General features: G+C 38.8%; 1 protein-coding gene across 1 annotated transcript in view; it reads right to left on the reverse strand.

Moving 5' to 3' along the window:
- FAF1 (Fas associated factor 1) overlaps positions 1-22501 on the reverse strand; it is a 225901-nt gene that overhangs the window by 14762 nt on the left and 188638 nt on the right. The window contains exons 16-18 of the mRNA XM_089515109.1: positions 9269-9349; positions 7741-7818; positions 3096-3311 (exon numbers count right to left, since the gene is read on the reverse strand). Coding sequence (XP_089371235.1) covers positions 3096-3311; positions 7741-7818; positions 9269-9349 — 375 coding nt within the window. The remainder of the gene's footprint in view (positions 1-3095; positions 3312-7740; positions 7819-9268; positions 9350-22501) is intronic.

The raw sequence follows: 22501 nt of genomic DNA on the forward strand, positions 1-22501 counted from the left end.
AGGCCTTTATGGCATTGCTACACTGTTCTGCTCCAAAGTAAACAAAATTCAGTTGATAACATGGAGTCACAGTTCTAAATAAATTTGGAATTAAAGCCATAATCATAATATAACTCTCTCTGCTAAAATTGCTCCTATGGTAATATAATTACAAGTATGCTTTTTTTTAAAAAAAGGCAAAACAAAATTAACACTCACCAGATCTTTCCTTCTATGTAGTTTACATTTATAAAGTATTATTATAAGAGTTTATTATATTAATTAAGAGAACAAGTAAGTGTTAAAGAAGGATATTTTGAGGTTCTTCAAGACAGAATCATCATATATTAGTCACTCAGCTTTTTATTTCAGCCAATTTCAAGAAAGGTTGAAGATCTGCAATATGACAACCATCTCTGAATGGCTTTTTTACTTTGGTTCCACTGAAAATAAGATTACATACTTGAATGGGGATAAACCTAATTAGCGGGTAATGGGATTTTTTCATGGGCATTTTATATTGTCTATATAAGTCAGTTCATCTGCATGTTTACACATCTGTCTTTGCTATTTTGAAGGAGGAAATATTAATATAAATGCAACAATTCATTTTATTCATTTTGTCCAAAATTGATACCATAATAATAAACAGGAACTGAGACAATAAAACAGTTATATTATTCTTTTGGAAGATGATCACAGAGAAGAAGATGATTCACACCATGCAAATCACCTTTTATTGTACATAAATCTTTCCAATTCATACTTCATGAAATTTAGATCTAAACATAGTGCTTCTGCAAGAAGTTCAAACTTATAAAGTTTGGACCAGGAGTGAATCGAGTAAGTGAGTAAGTCATCTGGAGGAATAGGGTGTGGATGGACTCCAAACCCAAACCATTCAATAGATGTTAAACTCATTGCTATTCTTCAACTGACATATAGAAAGTTGTGCCTTGTCTGCTTTGGATTATCACTGCTTCATGCTATAGAAATTGCTCAGCTCATTTGTTTTTTTAATAGCTGTACACCACTCTGGTTGCATAAATACGTAATACTATTGTCTGCCTTAAACTTTCAGGACTGAAGTGAATGATGAACTGATATCAGTACAGAAATACACACTAACATTACAGGATTGATTGCAAATAAGTTCCTTAATGTTGTTTTACAACACAGAGATATTTTAGCATATTTTAAAAATGATTAACAGTTATAACAATTTAATCATGCTGCATCTTATGCAGTTAGTTCTGGCACCTCTTCAGTTCCCCAAGAAAAGATTACTGAAATTAAAAAGCCAGGATTTTGCAGAAAGGGTTCCAAGGGATCCAGTATGAAGTCCTTAACTGTGTCATTAAAACAAAAACTACCTAACAGTACTATGCAACTGCTAAACACCATCATCCAGACTGGGGAAAGGTATTCATTTCTTAATTAGGCAGCTGTTTTGTAGGATTACAGATTCTGGTTTTCTAAAAACAACACAATAGCATCTTATAGAATCTTATTGATTTAGCAATAAGAGAGCCTTGTTTCTTGATGAATATGTGGAAATAAGGAAAGGAGGGAGGGAGGGAAGGAGGGAGTTGGCAGACAGTGGGCATTATTTGTTTTAGAGAGCCCCTTGACTGGAATGGAAGTGAAATGATAGAACCACAGAAGAAATAGAGCTGTAACGCATTGGATTGCACTTGCTGAAGAATCCCTGCGTGGTATAACATGCTGGCAGGTTTTGAGATGAAAATGGTCTATACAATTCAAAGAATGTCTAAAATAGGAATAAGAAACATGTAGGCCTCCAGGGGTATTCGACTGCAGCTCCCACCAGCCCTTCCCAGCGTGGTTAACATATGGAGGAGCACCTGTTTGCCACTACTGGTAGGGAAATATTAGTAATTGCAGCACCAAAACAGTTACAGGGGCCTTACTTTTAAGTTCTCTTGACTGGAGAGATATTCTAAATAATTTGTACCATAATATAACAGTACCCACTATAGGTCAGTAGTTGTTAAATGTAGTGGGTAGGGTGCTGAACATCTGAAATCGGAATTCACATATCAGATCAATCATTGTTTTTCCAGTAAGCATAAATCACAGCAAAAACTAGTGTTCATAAAGTTTGAGTAAGGAATTCTCCTTGAAAATTCTAACCCATGTATAAAATCTGATCACAGATACTACAGTTGGCCCCTTGTATTCATGAGGGTTCAGTTCCAACACCCACCCACCCCGGATGGCAAATTCTGCAGAACCTCAAGTCTCGTTCTCCTCAATGGCTGTGTGATGTTGTCATAGCCACATTGGTATGGCCGCATGCATGTGCCACCAATGAGGAGAACAAGGTGGAGCCATCCATGGATGTTCCAACTCACGGATGGCAAGCCCACAGATAGGAAGAGTCAACTGTATATGGTTTATAGCAGTTTGATACCACTTTAATTGCCACAACTGTGCCCTGAGAAATCCTGGGATCTGTACTTTGGTGAGGGGCTTAGACAGCTACCTTGGAGCTGATTTGCTTTACCCCATTTCCCAGTGGTTGAAGAACCATGCAATGGATTTCACCCTTGTGGAATCCCATGTCTGTCATCCTGGATGATGCCTAGTGTGAGGAATGCGTGAGTTGGTATCCATTGGACAGGTGATGGTCAACTGGTGCCTGGATCCAAACCCATGCTGGAGCCAAGTCTTTTACACCTATAACTGTTAAGGGTTGTGGCCTGTTTTACTCCAATATATGCTGCCTACATATGGTTATTGTGAAGGAGAGCCACACTGCTGCCAAACCCATAACTAATTGGGAGAAATTGCATGGAAGCAGATTTCAGCTCATACTATGAGAAACTGAAAAAGCTTTTCAACAGTGCCTCAAAGTTATTCTTTATTTGACATACCTAAGAAGACACTAAACAGCCATTCACTAGATATGTTGTAGTTCTATCCTGCATTACAATTCTTGAACTGAGCAAAAGATTGGATGAGATGACCCTGAAGACCCTCACAAATTCAATGATGCTATGAACACACAACTGTTTTCCATATCCTCAACAAGTCAGAGTTTGAATTGACCATGATAATAAACAGAAACAAACAAAGGAAATTCATTTACTTACATCTCTTCTGGGGAAAGTCCCTAGTAGCTTGAATTCTTCCCAAGGATATCCCTTGGAAGCCACAAAATCAAAGACGACCTGCAGTTTGCTGTTGGCCAGGAAACGTCGCTCAAAGAATTCTCCACTGGGTGTTCGGATACGCAGTTTACTGACTGATTCAGTGCCCTCCTCCTTTGGCTCTGGAGGCAAAGACTGTTCTAGAGATAGTCTAATAGCCTGAAGAATAGACAAAACAAAACATGAGTTTCAGGTTCAGAAATGAATGAGCAGCTTCATTCTCATTTCCTTTTGTAACATTGTTATTGGGAATGCCACTTTTTTGTGCTGTCATTGTCAAGAAAACAATTTTAATTTAGTATGCAAGTGGAGTGATGGCCACCTTATGCTCTTATCTCATGAACCATCTTATAATCATTAAGATAGTTGACCATGTTCTATGAATTTATGTGAGGCAGTCTGGCTTCCTAGAGAAAGGATAGATAACTTCTATTGAGAATGATTTCATGTGCACGTTCTAGTATCTTTTAAACATCTAATCTATATGAGGCTCTTTCCTTCTCTGGGTTCAAAAGAAAGAGAGGGGCAACTCCCATGCCCCTTGAGATAATTTACCACTTTTTTTGGGGGGGGGGGCAATAATGGTGCTACTAGAGTACCTCTCTGAGCAATGCAGCAATCCATAAAAACAGAATCACAGTGATAAACTCAGTAAGATTGTTTTTTGGGGGATAGTATCATATTCCACTTTAATGATCATGGGTCAGTCTTATGGAATCCTGGGATCTGGAATTTAAGGAGGTTAATTTAGAATTCTCAACCAGAGAATTCAAGTGTCTCACAGACTATAAATCCCAGGAATCTACAGGATGCTATCATGACATTTAAAGTGGAATATAGCACTATAATTGTGCAGTGTCAATAGGCCCCTGATCCCAGGATCAATAAAATACTCTAAGGCTCAAAACAATTTTGCACATCCATATTAGTCATTGTCTCCCCATGTCCAGCCTGGTCAGTAACAGAGTCTATTGTCTGCCTCATGACTCCAATCTCTTACTCCATCTACAGACATGTCATCTTACTGAAAGAGGACTGACCTACCTGGCATTTCAGATCAGCTAGAGAGACTTTGCTTGTGGGAAACCACAGTAGCATGGCACATAGGTTAACAATATGTGGCAGGACTTTTTTGGTTATGGTTTCAGTTCGAGATCTGGTTGTTTCCCCAAATCACTTAAAAGCATCTAATTCTACAAGTTTTTAGACTTCTCTTATGTTGTTAATTATCTGTGCAGTTTAGCAGAAATTTGCAATCTATTATTATAGGACTATGCAATTTTAAACATTTATATTTTTTATTTTAATGGTTAGCTGCCCTGGGCTCCTACAAGGGAAAGCAGGATTTAAGTCAAATAGATGATGATGAGATGATGATGATGATGATGATGATGATGATGATGATAATGATGATGTAGTAGTAATACTGGAGATCCTTCTCAGTCCTGCCTGAGGGATGTAAAGGGAGGAAATATCTTTTTGTTCCTACTTTTAAAGCATGCCTGAAATCTTTTTCCCTAGAGGAAAGTTTTCAAAGTATCCAGGCTGTCCTTCTGTTTCTGAAGAAGTTTCTTTCCTCACAACTGTTCTAGCTATCTCAATAACACATCCATCTTTATTCATTTCTTAATAATAACTCAGAAAACAACTAATTAAAACAAATCCTCCTCTTATAACACATTATTAAACCTATAGTTTACTGCACAGTAGTGATAGGTAATTTAATTGTTGGACAGAAAGGGCTTAGGAAATTTTGATTGAAGGAATAATTGTCAAGTGCCAAATTGCTTTTTAAAGCATAAAATCAAATCCATTAAATATTTAGACAAATTAATTAATTTATTAATATGCTGTAACCTTCTCCCAGGCAAAATTCTCAACAAGAGAATATAACTAAGTGTGACCTCATCACCCGCATTCCCTACAAATAAGCTTGCAATAAAATGATTTTGAACCAAGTTTCCTGATTATCCAAACTAAGCATATATTGTCAGAGTGGAGTCCTGTCACTGAAGCAAAATAAACAGTACTTTTGTATCAATCTATTTGATTTAAAATATTTTAATGCCTGTAGAATGTATGGACTGATTAATGAAATCATTTGGAATGATCAAGCATGAAATCAATGGGATCAATGTATGTCCTCTTGATTTCAATAGGTCTCTACTCTTAAGTATGACTTAAAATGTATCCAGACAAATGGGTTTAGTACTAGGGTGTACTTAAAGCTTAAAATATATTTGAAAGAATGAGGACGTTACAGCTACAAAAAGAGGTCAAACAGGAGAAAGCATGGATTTAAGCCAAGCTATGTACTCTTTCTCAAAGTCCAGGGAGCTCCTCCAGCATAGTGCGATATAAAATATTTTTATTAAAAAAATAGTAATGAATTATCCACATGCTTGGATTTTGTTGCCCCTCCATGCTATTGATATTTTTAAAGCTTAAAACGAAGTATGTCATGGAAGCCATTTGGTTTTTAAAAAGAGCTACTCACAAGACACAAAAAGTCAGGGCAGATGTAAAAACCCAACAACATGTGAAGGACAAGCCATGTAGTTTTCTGATATGTGCCAACAGATTACACCCAACAATATACATGTGGTCTGAGCAGACTTTGAGAACCAAAGTAGAGCACCTCTCAGTGAGCCCTAGTATATTATCTTTTATTGTTAGAAAGAAATGTTGAAAGTCAGGGTAATATGTATTCAAATTATTTTAATATTTTACCTGTCTTGTGGGTTTATTTCATTGTTGTGTGTGTGTTTTTTTTTTAAAAAAAACTGGCACATTATAGCGTAATTTTCCATTTTCTCTACTGAAGCACCTGCTTTCTATTTTTGTGTTTTGACATTTCCCATTGCTGTACAATAGATGCAACATTATTTACTGAACCTAAGCAATTATATCAGAGAAAAACAAACAACAGTAGCTCATTAGGGCTGTTTTCACTGTGCAAAGAATACCACCCTCTGTTCAGTAACCAGTCTCTAATGTTTCAGCACAAAATGGCTATTTACAATGGATATTCCACACCAAACGACTAATTTGAAGAACAATAATGGGAAGAGTTAAGTTAATAATTCCTGAACCAATGTTTTGTTGTTTAAAAAAAAGAGATTCAGTATGTGAATAGATGAATGACTGGATCTCATATATATAGGCTTAACTGAAAGTCCATCATGTAAGCAAACGCTCTTGCACAACAATGGGCCATAGGTAATCCATATACTTGAACATGGGGAGTGTTAGTAAACAGCATTGTTAGCAGTGCTTTTGTATCACTATACAAATACACCTCATTTTCTTTCCATTATAGCAATTTGCATTAAAAGGAGGAAGCTGGGTTACAGGTTGACATGAGGACTTGTTCTGCAGCTTTGTGTAAGAAAACAGTTTCCAAAAGGCCATTGTATCTGAAAGACAGGTTAAGAGGGTATCACAAAAGAAAATACTGAGCTTATACAGACAGTACGGTTTTTAGAAAGGGAAAGAAACTATTATACACTAGCATTTTTGATCAAGGCTGCAATGCTATAATTTCAGGAGGGAAAAATGTACAGGCTGTGGAACATACAATCCAAATTGTAAGGGGATTCTCTGCTCCATGACTCATAAAAGTGACACTATTCCACTATAGAAATACAGGCAAGTGGGTTCTACTATGCTAGGAGTGAAAACACCAATTTTTTGGACTATTGTTAGTAATTAACCAGTTATTTCAAACAGAACAAGCATTAAATACAGCATGAACACTACAGAAAATATCTATAATTTTCCAGATCTTTCTACAGAAAAAATTATGACACTTTGTATCCACAGAGGCTGTGGAATCTTGGAGTTCCATGATTCAGTGATTACTATGGTATCCCTTAAGCCATTTGGAACCAATGTATGGCTTAAAATAAATAAATAAATAAATAAATAAATAAATAAATAAATAGGTAGGTTACAATACAGTAAGTCCATTAAGGAAAGTAAAAGGATAATATAAAACAGAAAAAACTAGAAAGGAACAAAGAGATATTTAAAAAGGATTTTTCTTTTGATGAATTCACCTATGATATCTGGGGCAGGGATTGAAAGGAAGCACTTAAGCCCAAAAGAGACAAGTCAAAAGGACCGCAGGACCACACCAGCACTATTTGTGCCAGGACCGCAGCAACCACACACACACAGCACCAGTCCTGAACCTTGCTCTTTTTTGGCCTGGTTCTTTGGTGATGGCATGGTCTCCAGCCGGGGATGGGGGGCGTGTGTCATTTAAACGCTACACCCTGAATGCATCCAGAAACCACATCGTTTGGCCCATCTGTTTCAGACCTTAGTCTATATACGCCTTCTTCCACATTTTCACCGCTATCTTTCAAAAAGTAAAATAGCAGATAGATGTTCTACTAATAAAAGTTGACTGGCAACTTTTTTGTACTAACTATAAGATACACATTTTTCAACAGAAACATAAATTCTAAAGAAAGCTATTATACAAGTGCTTTCTTAATTTTATTTTTCAAGCTAACATTGAAATCAATTCTTACCATAGCAAATCCCACTAAAAGGCAAAAGAGAAAAAGAGACAATGTCTTACTTCACGTTCTTCTTCCTGTTCTTTCCTAATCTGCTCCAAACGAAACTGCTCTGCAATTTCCCTTTCTTGTGCTTCCCTCTAAAGAACAGAGACAAAAAGTAAGATATGATATGACTTGTCATTTACATGTCTTTATGGCGCTCATTTCCTGAAGCACAAAAGATGGATTTTTCAAAACAGTATGCATTCTACAGTCTTTCACACATCTCCCCCACCAGCTTTGCCCCCCCCTCCAGTGAGTAACTCTTGTTTTAAGATATTCACAAACCAGAATGAACAACAAAGAACGTATACATATAAAGGAAGGTACATATGACCTTTTCTAGACACTGAAACTTCACACAGTAGGGGCTATGGAGCTGAAAAGGCTGGTTTGGACAACAGTTGAAACCACACATTCCTCCTTTTCACCAATGTTTAATGAATGCAATAAGAGCGAGTTTTCCAAGCATAAATACAGTATGCACATATGGAGAACAACCACAGTTGAGGAAGCATGCAGCCAAACTGGAATGCTTCCTCGAGTGTAGCAGGTCTCCATAATGGTGTTAATAGAGCTGGCATCATAGTGTCACACCCTCCCCCCCCAATTAACCTCCTCCCATACCACACCATATAGAATCTTTAATAATGTTTTTTGTATTAAAGTTACTCATAAATAGTAATTCCTGTATATCACTGAATGTAATAGCAATAGTTGTAACATAACCAAGTAGCAAAATTAAAGTTATACAGCGCACCCGCGTTATACGCAGGCATGCTAAATGCAGCTTTGAGTGCACGTACTCAAGCCGCGGGGAGCAAGGGGTGGCGCGTCCCATTCAGCCGCCGCACCTCTGCGCGCACGAGCCCCATTCAAATGAATGGGGCTTGGGCATAGGCGGAATTCACTTATGCGGGGGATCTGGAACGAATCCCCTGCACAAGACAAGGGTTCACTGTACCTTTAAATTACGATATTATATACGCAGCCTAAATATATTTACATGTACACAGTTTCATGTGATTAAAGTGAACATTTGGTAAGATGTGATGTTTTAAAAGAAAGTTTAAAATAATTTAAACATTGATTTTTAAGAAAAGTATTTAATTTTTTTAAAAAAACTTAAATTTTAAAAAATAAACCTTTTAAAAATAAACTTCTTCTTTCTTTTCCAAGTGAGCCTCACCAGACACACCATTGACTCAGTGTTTTAAAGAGACACAGGCAAATGCCACAGCCTGCTTCTGCCAAAAGGCAGGTGTTGGGGAGCAGTGGTGTCGCTCCCTTAAGGTGTCACTTGGTGTGTCCCACCACCCACCCCAAAGCCCCAGTGACACCCTTGGGTCTCTCCTCAAACAGACTAATCTTTGTCCACCTCTGTCATAAAAAAATCACTGGGTACAAAATAGGTTCTAATTTGCAACTGGTTTTAGGCATGTTTCCAAATTAAAATAGTTGGCATCCACAATCTAATTTTTCAAGTCCCATTATTCATCTTAAATATAGCATTTTAAAAAAAACATTGCAGCAAAGAATGGAACATACCTTTGCCCTATCTGCTTCAAGAGAAATTCGGTAAGCTTCATCCTGCTCTCTTTTCACATTCTCTCTGGCTTCACGTTCATCCTAAAAGATGAAAGAAGAAAAAAATGTCAAGATTAGGATTCTTACCACAATACTATCTCATTTTATATGAGGTGGCTTATTTAGATTAATTTGACTAATGATATGATGGCTTCTTAAACTATTGATCCAAGAGGAATAAGTTTAGATCTGTCTAATTTATCAAAAATATAATGAAATTCAACCATAAGGTTATACAGACTCTCTCTCAGTCTAGGCCAAAAAGCTTAGCTAAAGAATCTATAGAGCACTCCCATTTTCATCAGGCAAAACAGATGTGAAAAATGTATTTTTGCACATGTGTGTACAAACACAGAGAAGTTAAAAACATATATGTATATATTAGATGTGTTTTAACTTTGTATGCAGTTTAGTGACAATATTGTTAATAGTAAGAGGAGAAAGTTGGAAAGTTCATTAAGCAAATTTCCCCAATTCCATTACATTTGCTCATATTCAAAATTTCACTGACATCTTTTTAAAAAACTTTTAAATAAAGTATTTATTCATTCATTCATTAACTTTATTTCAGCCAACAGGCCATTAACAACAAAATGTATATAAAACATATAAAACGTATAAAATATTAAAACATTTAAATCGTTAAAATGCATAAACTTGTTAAAATAAAGCCATAAAATGGATATTCATAGCATGCTCATAGGATAAACGTTTATAATTATACAGAAAACTCTCGGATATATTGAATAATATGGAACCTTGAACACAAGACCTAGGTGGGTATTTATTTGGATATACCAAATGCAAGCACAAGGGACCAAGCTGATCAATTAGTTTTACTCATAAACTTACGTGTTTTAACAGCAGAAAAAAGAAACTTAGCTACTGTTTCCGTTTTGCTTTTCTTAGCATCGTTCAACAGGTATTCCATATACCAACTGTTTGGTCTACCCGGAAACTTGAACAAGAGGGGAGAAATTAATCTGGACCTCTCATCTTTATAAAAAGTGCAAAAGAGTAAAACGTGTTCTAAAGACTCAACAAATCCATCACCACAGGGACAAACCTGTTCATGGTAGGGGGTTCCCCTGAACCGACCCTCTAGAAGCGCTGAAGGAATTACATTAAATCTGGCTTTAGAGAACACAGCTCGGTACTTTGGGATAGTCAAATTTTGCAAATAAGATGCCTCCCTCCCTGAATTAAACTGAAACCCTAGGCTGATAAAGTATTTATTCTATCTAGACAGTATAAAGTAATAAGTTATCATTCATGCAAGGCCTCCCTGCCTTGTAGGTACAGAATGCATAGTTACAAGAACTGACATCTCTTTTGCATACATAAGACCACTGGTGTACGTTTGCTTTCTGCTTGCAGCCCACTAAAATCTGGGCAGCACAGGCTGAGAGGATGAGTGTGAATATTCCTACCTTTGGGCAAGAGAGATGAAACTTGACATCAAGACCAAATACGCAACAGCCCATGCCAGTCAAAGAGCTGCTCTGTCTATGTCAGAACATTTTGACCAGGTTTTATGGAAAATAAACACTTTACCTGAAATTCCTAGGACAGCAGCAAAATGATGCTTGTGTGAGTGCTAAAATAAGTCATGTGGGGGGGCATGTATCTTGTTTCAGAGGGATATTTTAGTCCTGGAAGCCTGTGAGAGATTTCCAGGAGTTCAACATATCTCTAAAACCACCAAGTATATGCATCCTAAATGCAGAATGGGGAGGGTTTTTTTTGGGGGGGTGCATTTTTAGACAACTGAAAGTGGGGCTTTTCCACATCAGATTGCTGCGGCTCTGCTGGATTTCAGTAGCAGGCAGTGGGAGAGGTCAGCCAATGGCCAAGTCTACAGGTGACTTCCAAACTCACCAAAATTGCTCATCCTTGATTTAATATACTAAATTATTTCACATGTCTTAATCTATTTACTTTTGAAAAATAGACATTTTAAAATGCTAAGCAGTGCAGCGTATTCTGTAACCCTTTCAGAAGGTGAACTGCTGCTTCTGGAGTCTATTAGGATAAAGAATTCACACTTCTTTTAAAGAAAAAGCTGGGTCCAAAGATGTCTATGGGGCATGGACTGGGAAATCAGTATTGGGAGTGATCTGGCTCCCAGGGCCACACTCTTCCTACCCTTGAACAGTAGCATCTTCAGCTGTCCAGCCTCTGCTTATAAACTTTCAGTAAAGTAGTGTCCACTATCTTCTCTACCATGTATTCTACTGTTGAACAGCTTCTACCATTGGGAAGTCCAAACCTGTTTCTCTGCTATTTTTACACATAACTTCTTGTATTGTTCACAGATCAAGTATGTTCTATCTTCTCTGTGACTGCTCTTCAGATATCTGAATATGCCAAAGTAGTTTTCTCTCAGCTGCAGGCACTATTCTAATGTGCAGCTGGACACATTTTGTGCATAAAGAAAATAGAAATAGAAATAGAAAATTTTAAAAAAACTATTGTTACATTTCAATCTTCATAGCCTGATATTAATAGCATATTACTGGGAAAGAATACCAAGGAGAATACATGCATGAAGATATGTCTGCTTTGGAATCGGCTCTGTTGGTGCAGACACTGTCATATTCATCGAGGACTCCTTTTACCCATGACTGCAAAATTCACTGGCTCTGCTTTTTAACACCAGATTTTATAATGACTTTTATACTTTCAACACAAGTTGGGAAATGGAACTCTATCATGTATGGTAAAAAAGAACAGCGTTGTTGGGGACTAGGCTAGTTTTACCTCAGCTGGATTCTCAGATATTGGCTGGTATGATACTGTATTTTTCCAGAAAGACAACTAAGAGTATCAGGCATTTCCCTCCGTTTAGTTCTTCTTTCTGTTGGAATTATCCTTTTCAATGGACTATGAAAGGGATGTCAGGAATGTATGAATGTATTATGCATGACTGCCTTGCTTCACAAAGATGTGAAATGCCAGAGCTAAACCTCTATTTCAAAGTGAACAGTTTCCTACGCAAATGCACCTTGTAATCAAGTTCATTGGCTAGACAATAGAAAATTGTTTACTCAAGTAAGAGATTTAACTACCTAAAATATTTGCATAGTTTTTTTAAATACTATGTTTTAATTAAGATTAATGTTGCACTGCAGAGCAAGCAATTTGCAGTACAGAACTTCATCAGTGTAAGAAAAGATTACAGAGAAAATTGTTATACCCTTTCATACTTGCAAAAATAAATATTTGCATACTGCCAGCAACAGTCCTACTCCCAAGGTTTCTTGGCCCCTTGGAGCATCGGCAAAGGACATTCCTCTTCTGCAGTTACCACCAATCATATTTAGCATTTACAGCACCGGAAAAGGACCAGCTTTACTAAGAAAGCTAAGCATCTTCCCTCTTCTTCTTTCCTACTCTTAAACTTCATTTGAGTCAGTCATCTTTATACCTTGACTGCTTCTACTGTTTTATTTATTGATTTATTTTCAAGATTTATATTATACTCTAGCAAAATCCTGGGAGTGTTATGGCTTACAAAGAAGAAATGAGTCAACAATGCAAAACAGCAGCTTCTCTTCAAAAGGAGGTATATAAGCAGGTTATCATCTTGAAGTGGTCTTGCTACGTAACCGAACAAATGTACTGCAGTGCTGCTTTGGAGTGAGTCCTGGCCTTACCATGGGCCAATTCTAAGTAGTATTTCAGGCAACAGATTCCAGAACAGGGAACTTTCTCTTGCTTCCAAAAAAATGACTTCTAGGTACAGGGATGGGGAGAAAAATCACTCTGATTTTTTTGCTTCAAGGATACCACAACTAAAGACTCCATTGCTAAGCAAATTTGAAAAGGTACCTATATATCATATTTATTCAGTAACAGCTTTAGCACCAGCATAAATGTTCCATCTGCTTGCAAAGGTTAAAGTCTCCAGGACTGTCTGATTTTACTAGTAACTCCCAAAGCATGCCTTCTGGCCTAATTCTAAGCTCAATGTGAAGTATTGCTATCCATTTTAAATCCATAAACCAAGTTATTTAAAGGTTTAGCTGGTTCACAATGGCAAACCCATCTCCGCAATTACACAAGCCCTCTTAAGTATCCCACCATCATCTGAGGTGTGACCAGCTTGAAGACAGTCCTCTTCCATAGTTGTGCCTAGGCTTTGGAATTCCTTCCCCAGAGAAAGCTGACTGACTGCCTTCCTCTGGGCATTCCATCATTGCATGAAAACTTTCAATAGGCTGCTAGCCGGCTGAATATATAATTTTGAATTATATTCTGCACTTGGCTCTTGCGTTTATTTACTGTTTGCCTTTTTGTTATTTGTTGTTCTTGTTTTTTCTATAGGTACTGTGTTTAGGAATTTCTCTGTAAAATAACTTGGGAAACTTTGGCGGGATACAGACCGCCGCTTTGCGGCGGTCTCCCGCCGGCGCCATTTGCTCCGTGCGGGAGCTGCAGCAGCCAAACCGCGCAGAGCAAAAAAGAAGCTCCATTTCGGAGCTTCTTTTTGCGGTGCCTTTATGACGTTGCGAGGCGCCGCTGGCGCATTCGCGACGTCATAGGCGTCGCGACACGTCTGGACGCTATGCGTCCAGTACGTAAACATGGCGGCCCCCATGTGGAAGGGGCGCCGCCATGTTGTACGCATTCTATACGTACTAGGGTTAGGGGGGTGCAGAAGCACCGCCCCTTCCTAACCCTAGTACGTATAGAATACGTACTATATGGCGGTTTGTATCCCGCCTAACAGTCCTATATGCAGAACCAGCATAATTTTAGTGATTTGGGTGTTGGATTAGGATTCTGGGAGACCATGCTTCAAACCATCACTTATCCATGGACACCCACTTGGTGACCTTAAGCAACTTACATTCTCTCAGCTTTGGAGAAAAGCAATGGCAAACCTTCTCTGAATAAATCTTGCCAAGAAAACCCTAGGATCTCGTGGCCTGTCTGGAGTCGGTAATGGGCTGGATGAGGGAAAACCGACTCAGTCTGAATCCAGAGAAAACGGAGGTACTTGTGATAGGTTCCCCTGGTCCAGGAATGGCGGTGGTTCCACCTGTCCTGAACGGGATCACGCTTCCTGTGAAGGACTCCGTGCGCAGTCTGGGGGTGCTTCTTGATTCATCGCTTCACCTTACAGCTCAGGTGAATGCGACGGTCAAGAGCACCTGTTATCAGCTTCGGCTTATTCGCCAGCTGCGCCCATACCTGGCCCAGAGAGACCTTGAAACGGTGGTACATGCTCTGGTAACCTCTCGATTGGATTTCTGCAATGCGCTCTACATGGGGCAACCCTTATACCATACCCGGAAGCTACAGATGGTACATAATATGGCAGCAAGACTGGTCACTGGTACTTCCAGGGCCAGTCATATTACACCTATACTCAAAGATCTGCATTGGCTGCCCATCCGCTTCCGGGCACAGTACAAGGTGTTGGTGATAACCTATAAAGCCCTATATGGCTTGGGCCCAGGATACCTGAAGGACCGCCTCTCTCCATACATTCCGCCCCGCACCCTCAGAACTTCTGGGCAGCAACTACTGAGGGTCCCAGGGGCTAGACTAACCTCCACAATGAGGAGGTCATATTCCATCGTCGCCCCGGCCCTCTGGAATACGCTGCCCATAGAACTCCGCTCGGCCACCTCCCTGGCCCAGTTTAAGAAGGAACTAAAAACCTTCTTATTTCAATCTGCATTCCCCGAATGAAGTTCCAGCTGGTCTTCCCCCCCCCCCCCCGATGACAATGGTGATCGGCTGATGGTGTTTTAATTTTGTTTTTAATATGACTGTATTGTATTTTTATGGTGTTTCTGTATTGTTATTGTGTTGTTCACCGCCCTGATCGATGGAAGGGCGGTATGCAAATAAAATTTTTATTATTTATTATTATTTATTAGGATAGGGTTGCCATAAATCAGAGTTGACTTCAAGGCACATTACAACAACCATAAATACATACTTCATTTTGAGTATATTTAGGAATAAATATCTGCAGAAGCACATTATGAGAAATGTTCCAGTCTCTCACTTTATTATATTTAGCAGCGAAACCTTGCCCAGCTGGGGAAAGGCATGAGTACATTTTAGCAGTGAAGAGAGAGACGAAACTGTAAAAAAGTAGTGCTAATCCTGAAGTAGTGGTTTGAAGTCAAATCCCATATAGAACAAGAACTGTCTGGTAATCAAAATCCTGTTCTTGTTCATTCTGTGAAAATATTAAAAATGCTACAACTTGTCTTCTAACCTATCTGTAACAGAAACAAAATCAAGACAGATCTTGTAGCACCTTTGAGACTAAAGAAAGTAAGAAGGTGGCAGCATGAGCTTTTGTAGATTTACGTCTACTTCAGATGTATTCAGAAACAAAATTGTCACTGACATTCATTGTCTTTCAATACAGTCCCACTTTAGAAGTCCTCAAAAGTCTTTTCTCTTTGATACATTGATACACAATGACACAGAGAAAGTTTTTGTAAATAATCTATAGTTATGTTAATACTATCAATGTTTCTTAATTCATTGAAAATAGAAAAACATCCCCACCCAACCAATTTAATATATGTTAAGTAAAGAATTTTCTTATTTGGCACTGGTGGCAAAGTATAAAAATCTGCAATTCTTAAGAACTACAGATTTAACACGCAAAACATTGTTTCATGGGTCATGTTTTACCATTAGTAATCTCTGGATCAATTAAAGGTTGGAGATATGAGTCATTTTTAAAAAAAGCCTCACAGCAATAAATAGGTCATAATACCCTGAAATACAAGGCATTCATCTTACATATTTCTGTGTTTGGAAAGTATGAGTATCTATTTCATAGCTTAGATTGAACCACACCTGAAGTAAAAACGATTAGTGCCTGCAGCTAATCATGGGAGTGTTAAAGAAAAAACACCAAGCTTGTATAAACAAAACATCATAATAGGAAACATTAATTTGTTCTTCTAAAGCTGACAGTCATGTACATTTTATAATTGTGTGCATGTGCATTAGTGAGATAGATATAAAAGCTGCCCAAATGAATGAATGATATTCTCATAGTTTTGTATACTATCTTTAAGCACAGATTTTTTTTATTCCAAAAAGCTTGCCAGGATTGTTGCTACTGCAATTGAAAAAAGATTTTTCAAAAAACCTTTAACAGTCTTAACAAAATCTACTTTATCCCCAGATAGCCTCCTTTCCTCAATAACCATATTCATTGGGTATGTGTTTGTGTGTGTGTGTTCTGAGGGTTTGTTTGTTTGTTTTGAGCTCCCAGTCCAGTCGTTTAAAAGCAACCTGAGATACAGAAATCCATGAAGTGATTGATGCTTTCTGTGTTTTGGAACAAAAATAATGGGATATACTGTATTATAAAGTGAAACACAAAGATTGTTTACAGGCAAAGGCCCAACAATAATTTCTTGGCCTAGGGTAGAAGTGTCCAGAGCCTCCGTGGACTGTGTTACACTGGATCAGTTTGAGTTGGTGAGTACCGAGGATGTGGACAAGATCCTCGGAAGTGTTCGGAAGACGACCTGCTCTCTTGATCCCTGCCCCTCGTGGTTAGCGGCCCAGGGGGGACCGGTAGTAACGACATTGCTACACCGGATAATTAACACCTCTTTGAGGGATGGGCAGTTTCCATCGGATCTAAAATTGGCCACCGTAAGACCGATCCTAAAAAAGCCCTCCCTCGACCCCCTGGTACATAATAATTATCGGCCTGTTTCGCTGCTACCATTTTTGGGGAAGGTGATCGAGAGGGCGGTTGCGATCCAGCTTCAGGCGATCTTGGATGAAACTGATTATCTGGATCCATTTCAAACTGGCTTCCGGGCGGGTCACGGGGTTGAGACGGCCATGGTCGCCTTGGTCGATGATCTCCGTCTGAGCATCGACGGGGGTAGCGTGTCCCTGTTGGTGCTCTTGGACATCTCAGCGGCTTTCGATACCATAGACCATGGTATCCTTCTGGGGCGCCTGGCGGAGGTTGGGATCGGGGGCACTGCGCTCCAGTGGTTCCGGTCCTACCTCTCTGGGAGGTCCCAGATGGTGCAGCTGGGAGACGTGTGCTCCAGCGAGCGGGCCCTTAAAACTGGGGTCCCTCAAGGAGCCATTCTGTCTCCCATGCTATTTAACATTTACATGAAACCGCTGGGAGAGATCATCCGGAGACATGGGGCGCGGGGTTATCAGTACGCTGATGACACCCAGATTATCTTCTCTATGTCTCCGACTGATGCAGTGACCGGGGATGGCGTCTCTCCTCTCAGGGCCTGTCTGGAGTCAGTAATGGACTGGATGAGGAAAAACCGACTCAAACTAAATCCAGAGAAAACGGAGCTACTAGTGATAGGTTCCCCCGGTCCGGGAATGGCGGTGGTTCCACCTGTCCTGAACGGGGTCACGCTCCCTGTGAAGGACTCCGTGCGCAGTTTGGGAGTGCTTCTTGATTCCTCGCTTCATCTAACTGCTCAGGTGAATGCGACGGTCAAGACCACCTGTCATCAGCTTCGGCTGATCCGCCAGCTGCGCCCATACCTGGACCGGAGGGACCTAGAAACTGTTGTACACGCCCTGGTAACTTCGAGATTAGACTTCTGCAATGTACTCTACATGGGGCAACCCTTATACCAAACTCGGAAGCTCCAATTGGTACAGAATATGGCAGCCCGGCTGGTCACTGGTGCGACCAGGACCAGCCATATAACACCTATACTTAAAGATCTTCACTGGCTGCCTATACGCTTCCGAGCTCAATATAAGGCGTTGGTTATTACCTATAAAGCCCTAAATGGCTTGGGCCCAGGATTCCTGAAGGACCGCCTCTCCCCGTACAATCCGCCTCGCACCCTCAGAACATCTGGGCAGCAATTGCTGAAGGTGCCAGGGGCTAGGCTAGCTTCTACCTCTAGAAGAGCCTTTTCCACAGCTGCCCCTGCCCTTTGGAACACGCTGCCCACCGAGCTCCGCTCATCTACTACCCTGGCCCAATTTAGGAAGGATCTTAAGACCTTCCTATTTAAGCAGGCATTCCCCGACTAAACATCCTGCGGGCCTCCCTCCTCTTCCGTGGCCATGAGGATGGGCTAATGGGGCTTTTTTATTGTTTTTATTGTTATTCTTGTATTGATGCTGTGTTATGTATGTTTTTAACTTGTATTTGTGCCCTGTTCGCACTTGTAAGCCGCCCTGATCTTTTTGGAAGGGCGGGATATAAATAAAGATTTTATTATTTATTATTTTATATTAATAAAATGTTTCCTGTTCACAAAGTCCCTTTGCCTCTTCAGGCAAACTGTTCTTAAACCAGGGAGTATTCAATTAAACATAATTTCCTATGACATATGAAGCAAAAACAATGGCAACTAGCTTTGGAACAAGACATAATATTAAACCAACTTCAAACCATGATTTAACATTAATGGTTGTTCTAAATATGGCAATCACAGTGGGTGTCTAAATATGGTATTGCACAATGGAAGAATGAAAGGGCTGTCTCTACATACAGAAGCTATTCATATCTTGACTTAAGAGTACAATCATATGAATGCAAGAAAGTTGTATAACACTTATAAATTAATCTGTAACTGTCAAAGTCTAGTTGGATTATTCTAGGTTTTCTTATTAAGACTGTATATGACACATTTCAATTCCCTATATCTTTTTATGGAAGGTGTACTTTTGTACATGGTACAATTTTGTAAATCATAAAATACAATGTATACAGTGGGCCTTTGGTATCTGCCAGAGTTTGATTCCAGGATTCCCATGAATACCAAATCCCATTATATACAATGGTGTAGTAAAATGGTGTCCCTTATACAAAAAAACAAAATCAAGGTTTGGTTTTTGGAGTCTTTTTAAAAAAAAGGTTGAATCCGTGAATACAGAATCTGTGGCTACAGAGGGCCAATTGTACATATGTTAGAGGCAAGTGGCAGAAATTAATATTGAAAAATATTAAACAGTGTCTGCACCACCACTAAATGTATTGCACAGACAAGCACGAGCTGGTCTTTCCCAAATTATGCAAGACATTTTTACCATGCAATAAAATAAACAGCTAGGGACATTATTGTCTTATGTAGAAAAGGGTGAATTGTAAACTTAGGAAACGTAAACAATATAAAGAGATAAAAATGAATAATAGATTTTGTGAGATATAGAGATAGTTCTGGAAGACATTTCTACATTCCAAATGTCCAGTCACCCCATACTCTCAGATAAAGATATTGTTTTCCCACAAGAAAATATTCTGTTTGACTAAAGTTGAATCATACAAGTATGATTATGCAACACTTTTTATAATTTATAGTATTTATAAAAAAAAACCTAGCAGTGTATTAAGAAAAACTGAGAAAAATCAAGAAACCTATTTGTAAAAGTAGAATACCTGACAGAATAAGCTACTTTGTGAAGTTAATGTTTCTTTTTGAATATATATATATATATATATATATATATATATATATATTCCAGATCAATAACTTCAACACAAATTGGGATTTAACTGACACATATGGAAAGCCAGCCTATAAAATGTACAAACTTAGATGGTTTAGAACAATCTTTCCTGGCCTTTAGCACTGATACTCTCATTTCCACTGCTGAAAGAAAACCAACAACTATGATTTTCTAGAATACGAGTGAAATACTATCTAATGGGAAGTCAAAGTGAATAGATATTGTCAACCTGGATTAGCAAATAAAGGAAGTTTTTTTCAAGCAATTTTAGGACAATATATATCTTCCATGCATCTTATCCTAAAGCAATGAGGGTTAAATGTTGCATAACAAGAAAAATAAACACTAAGTTAGACCTACTGTTACTTAACTTTAAAATGTAGACAAGTCAGACCAGCTGTGTAACAGTCAATGCTTTTACAGTAATAAATTCTGACAGCAAAAATAAAAAGAATGCATTATCGAGATATCATCAAATGGGCCCTGTCAGTACATAGGAACTCCACCCTGTATAAGCTTGTCAAAAAGTGTTACTGTAATCCATTGAGAAGTCTCTTCCTCAGGCAAAAGAGGAAAAATGCATAAAGGAGGCTCAAAACAGGTGTGTTGAATTGTAATACCATTGTTTAATCATGGATCTCTTCTCATTAGTTTCATATGTGACAAATTCATGCTCCGTTCTTGCCTATCATGCAATGCCAGAATCTTCCATCAACAGTCAAGTTAAAAGCCAAATGTAAACACTGAAGCTGTGGACATATCTTTTTAACACCGTACACTCCTTAAACACAAAAAGTTTAATAAATGACTGGTGTTTCTCATGCTGTTTCCACCTAAGATCTACTCACCAACATTTTAAAATTAGAGGCAGTTATGTTGCCCAACTTCAATTGGTTCCTCTAGGGACAGAAATGGCCACTGACTCTAGCTCATATCCTCTCAAGGACATTATTACTATATCCAAGAGAACCTTACTGTTATTAAGGGGCCCGAACAGACAGGCCAAAATAAAGTAGTGTGCTGTTTAAATGATGCACACGTGGAGGTGTGCTGTTTAAATGATGCACACGTCCTAAGAGGCTGGAAGCCACACTTAATCGGCACTTCAGTCCTAAGGACCAGAACGCAATTTCGGCATGGCTTCTGGCCTCTTAAGATGCGTGCATCATTTAAACAGTACACCTCCAAAGTGGCTCGAATCTGCTTTATTTCGGCCTGTCTGTTCAGGTCCTATATTACAATGCAATCCACAGCCATTTAGTTACCTATGGTTTTCAAAAATTTTGGGAAGCCCCTGTTGTGGGACTGAAAAGTACCTAATTGTGACTCACAATGGAAATAATAGTACCTGTATTTATATAAAATATTTCAGTTACTTGAAATTTAATAATCTGGACCTGCACATTTGCAGATTCAATGCTTTTTTCTCAAATTTGGAAAACTATGAGAATGTAGCAATCTTAAAGTATTCTGTTCAACAACCTCTGTCACTTATCCAATTCAGCTAATTTCCCAAAAGATCTTATCACTGTGCAGAGTACAGACAATACAACAGGCCCTTTCTCATATCCTCACACAGCGTTGCTCCCTTGCCTCCAATGGTACACAATGTATTGTTTCCCTGGTGGAAATTTCCTCCAGCAGACTTCAATCTTGGGCAGGCATATATAGGAACAGGCATGCTTTCAAGTATCAAGCTCCCAAGCTGTTCTAGTTTTAAATATTTATCACCAGCAATTCTGGTTCCAAATACACAGTAGCAGCATGGACTATCATTGTAGAGCAGCAGATTTTCCAGTTAGGGACTCATCTAGGTGACAGACAGGGAACCCCCATGTTCTTGGACATATTCAGATTATTATATACAGTTATCCACTGTATATTTATTAACCCAGACTATCATTCCCATTAAATTTTGATAATCCTTCATGCAGAACAGAACACCCATTTCACCCATGCACACATCCCTCTTTAATCACCCGATTTTTCTGGATACACGTTCATTAAGTCAAGGCATTTAAATTATATACACAGTCACAAATCATTAAGGTTACTGGAAAGTGTTACTATTTTTTTTTTTTTTTTTTTTAGGAAATTCATTGATTTGATTTGAAGAAAAGGGTGCATACAAATTCAGCGAAAAGATTCCCTGTTCCTTTGGTTCTTGGCTAAGAACAGGAGGAAATACAATTTGTTGCTCTGCCTCAGGCAAAAAAAAAGTACTGTAGAGAATCCTATGACAGAAATACAATCCACAATAGTTAATGTCCCTACTAATCCTGTTTGAGAGGACAGCAATATACAGTGAGGTAGCAGGGTGACTTCTATGTTTGCTGTTATGTGCCCTCAAGTCATTTCCAACTTATGGCAACCCTAAGGCAAACTTATCATGGGGTTTTCTTGACAACATTTGTTAAGAGGGGGGTTGCTATTGTCCTTCTCTGAGACTGAGAGAGTGTGACATGCCCAAGGTCACTTCTATGACCGATATTAGATCCTTGATCTGCCTTTTAAATGTATGAAACCCTTACTGAGCATGAAGAACACAATCTAAAATACATAATTCACCTACTCACGCTGCTGTTGCCCTTTCCCCTTAACAGTGGCATGTGCTTTAGTTTTCTAAGAACATAGGTATGGAAAAAGTGGCCCATATGCAAACCAAACTTCTCTGGTTTTCCAAAGTTCACCAGGTGACTCCCAAGGCTTTTCAGCTCTAAATGGGAAGGGGGAACCAACAACCTT

Source organism: Sceloporus occidentalis, unplaced genomic scaffold (assembly GCF_023333645.1).
Source record: "Sceloporus occidentalis isolate IW3139 unplaced genomic scaffold, rSceOcc1.0.p SCAF_3, whole genome shotgun sequence".
NCBI classification, from domain to species: Eukaryota; Metazoa; Chordata; class Lepidosauria; order Squamata; family Phrynosomatidae; genus Sceloporus; species Sceloporus occidentalis.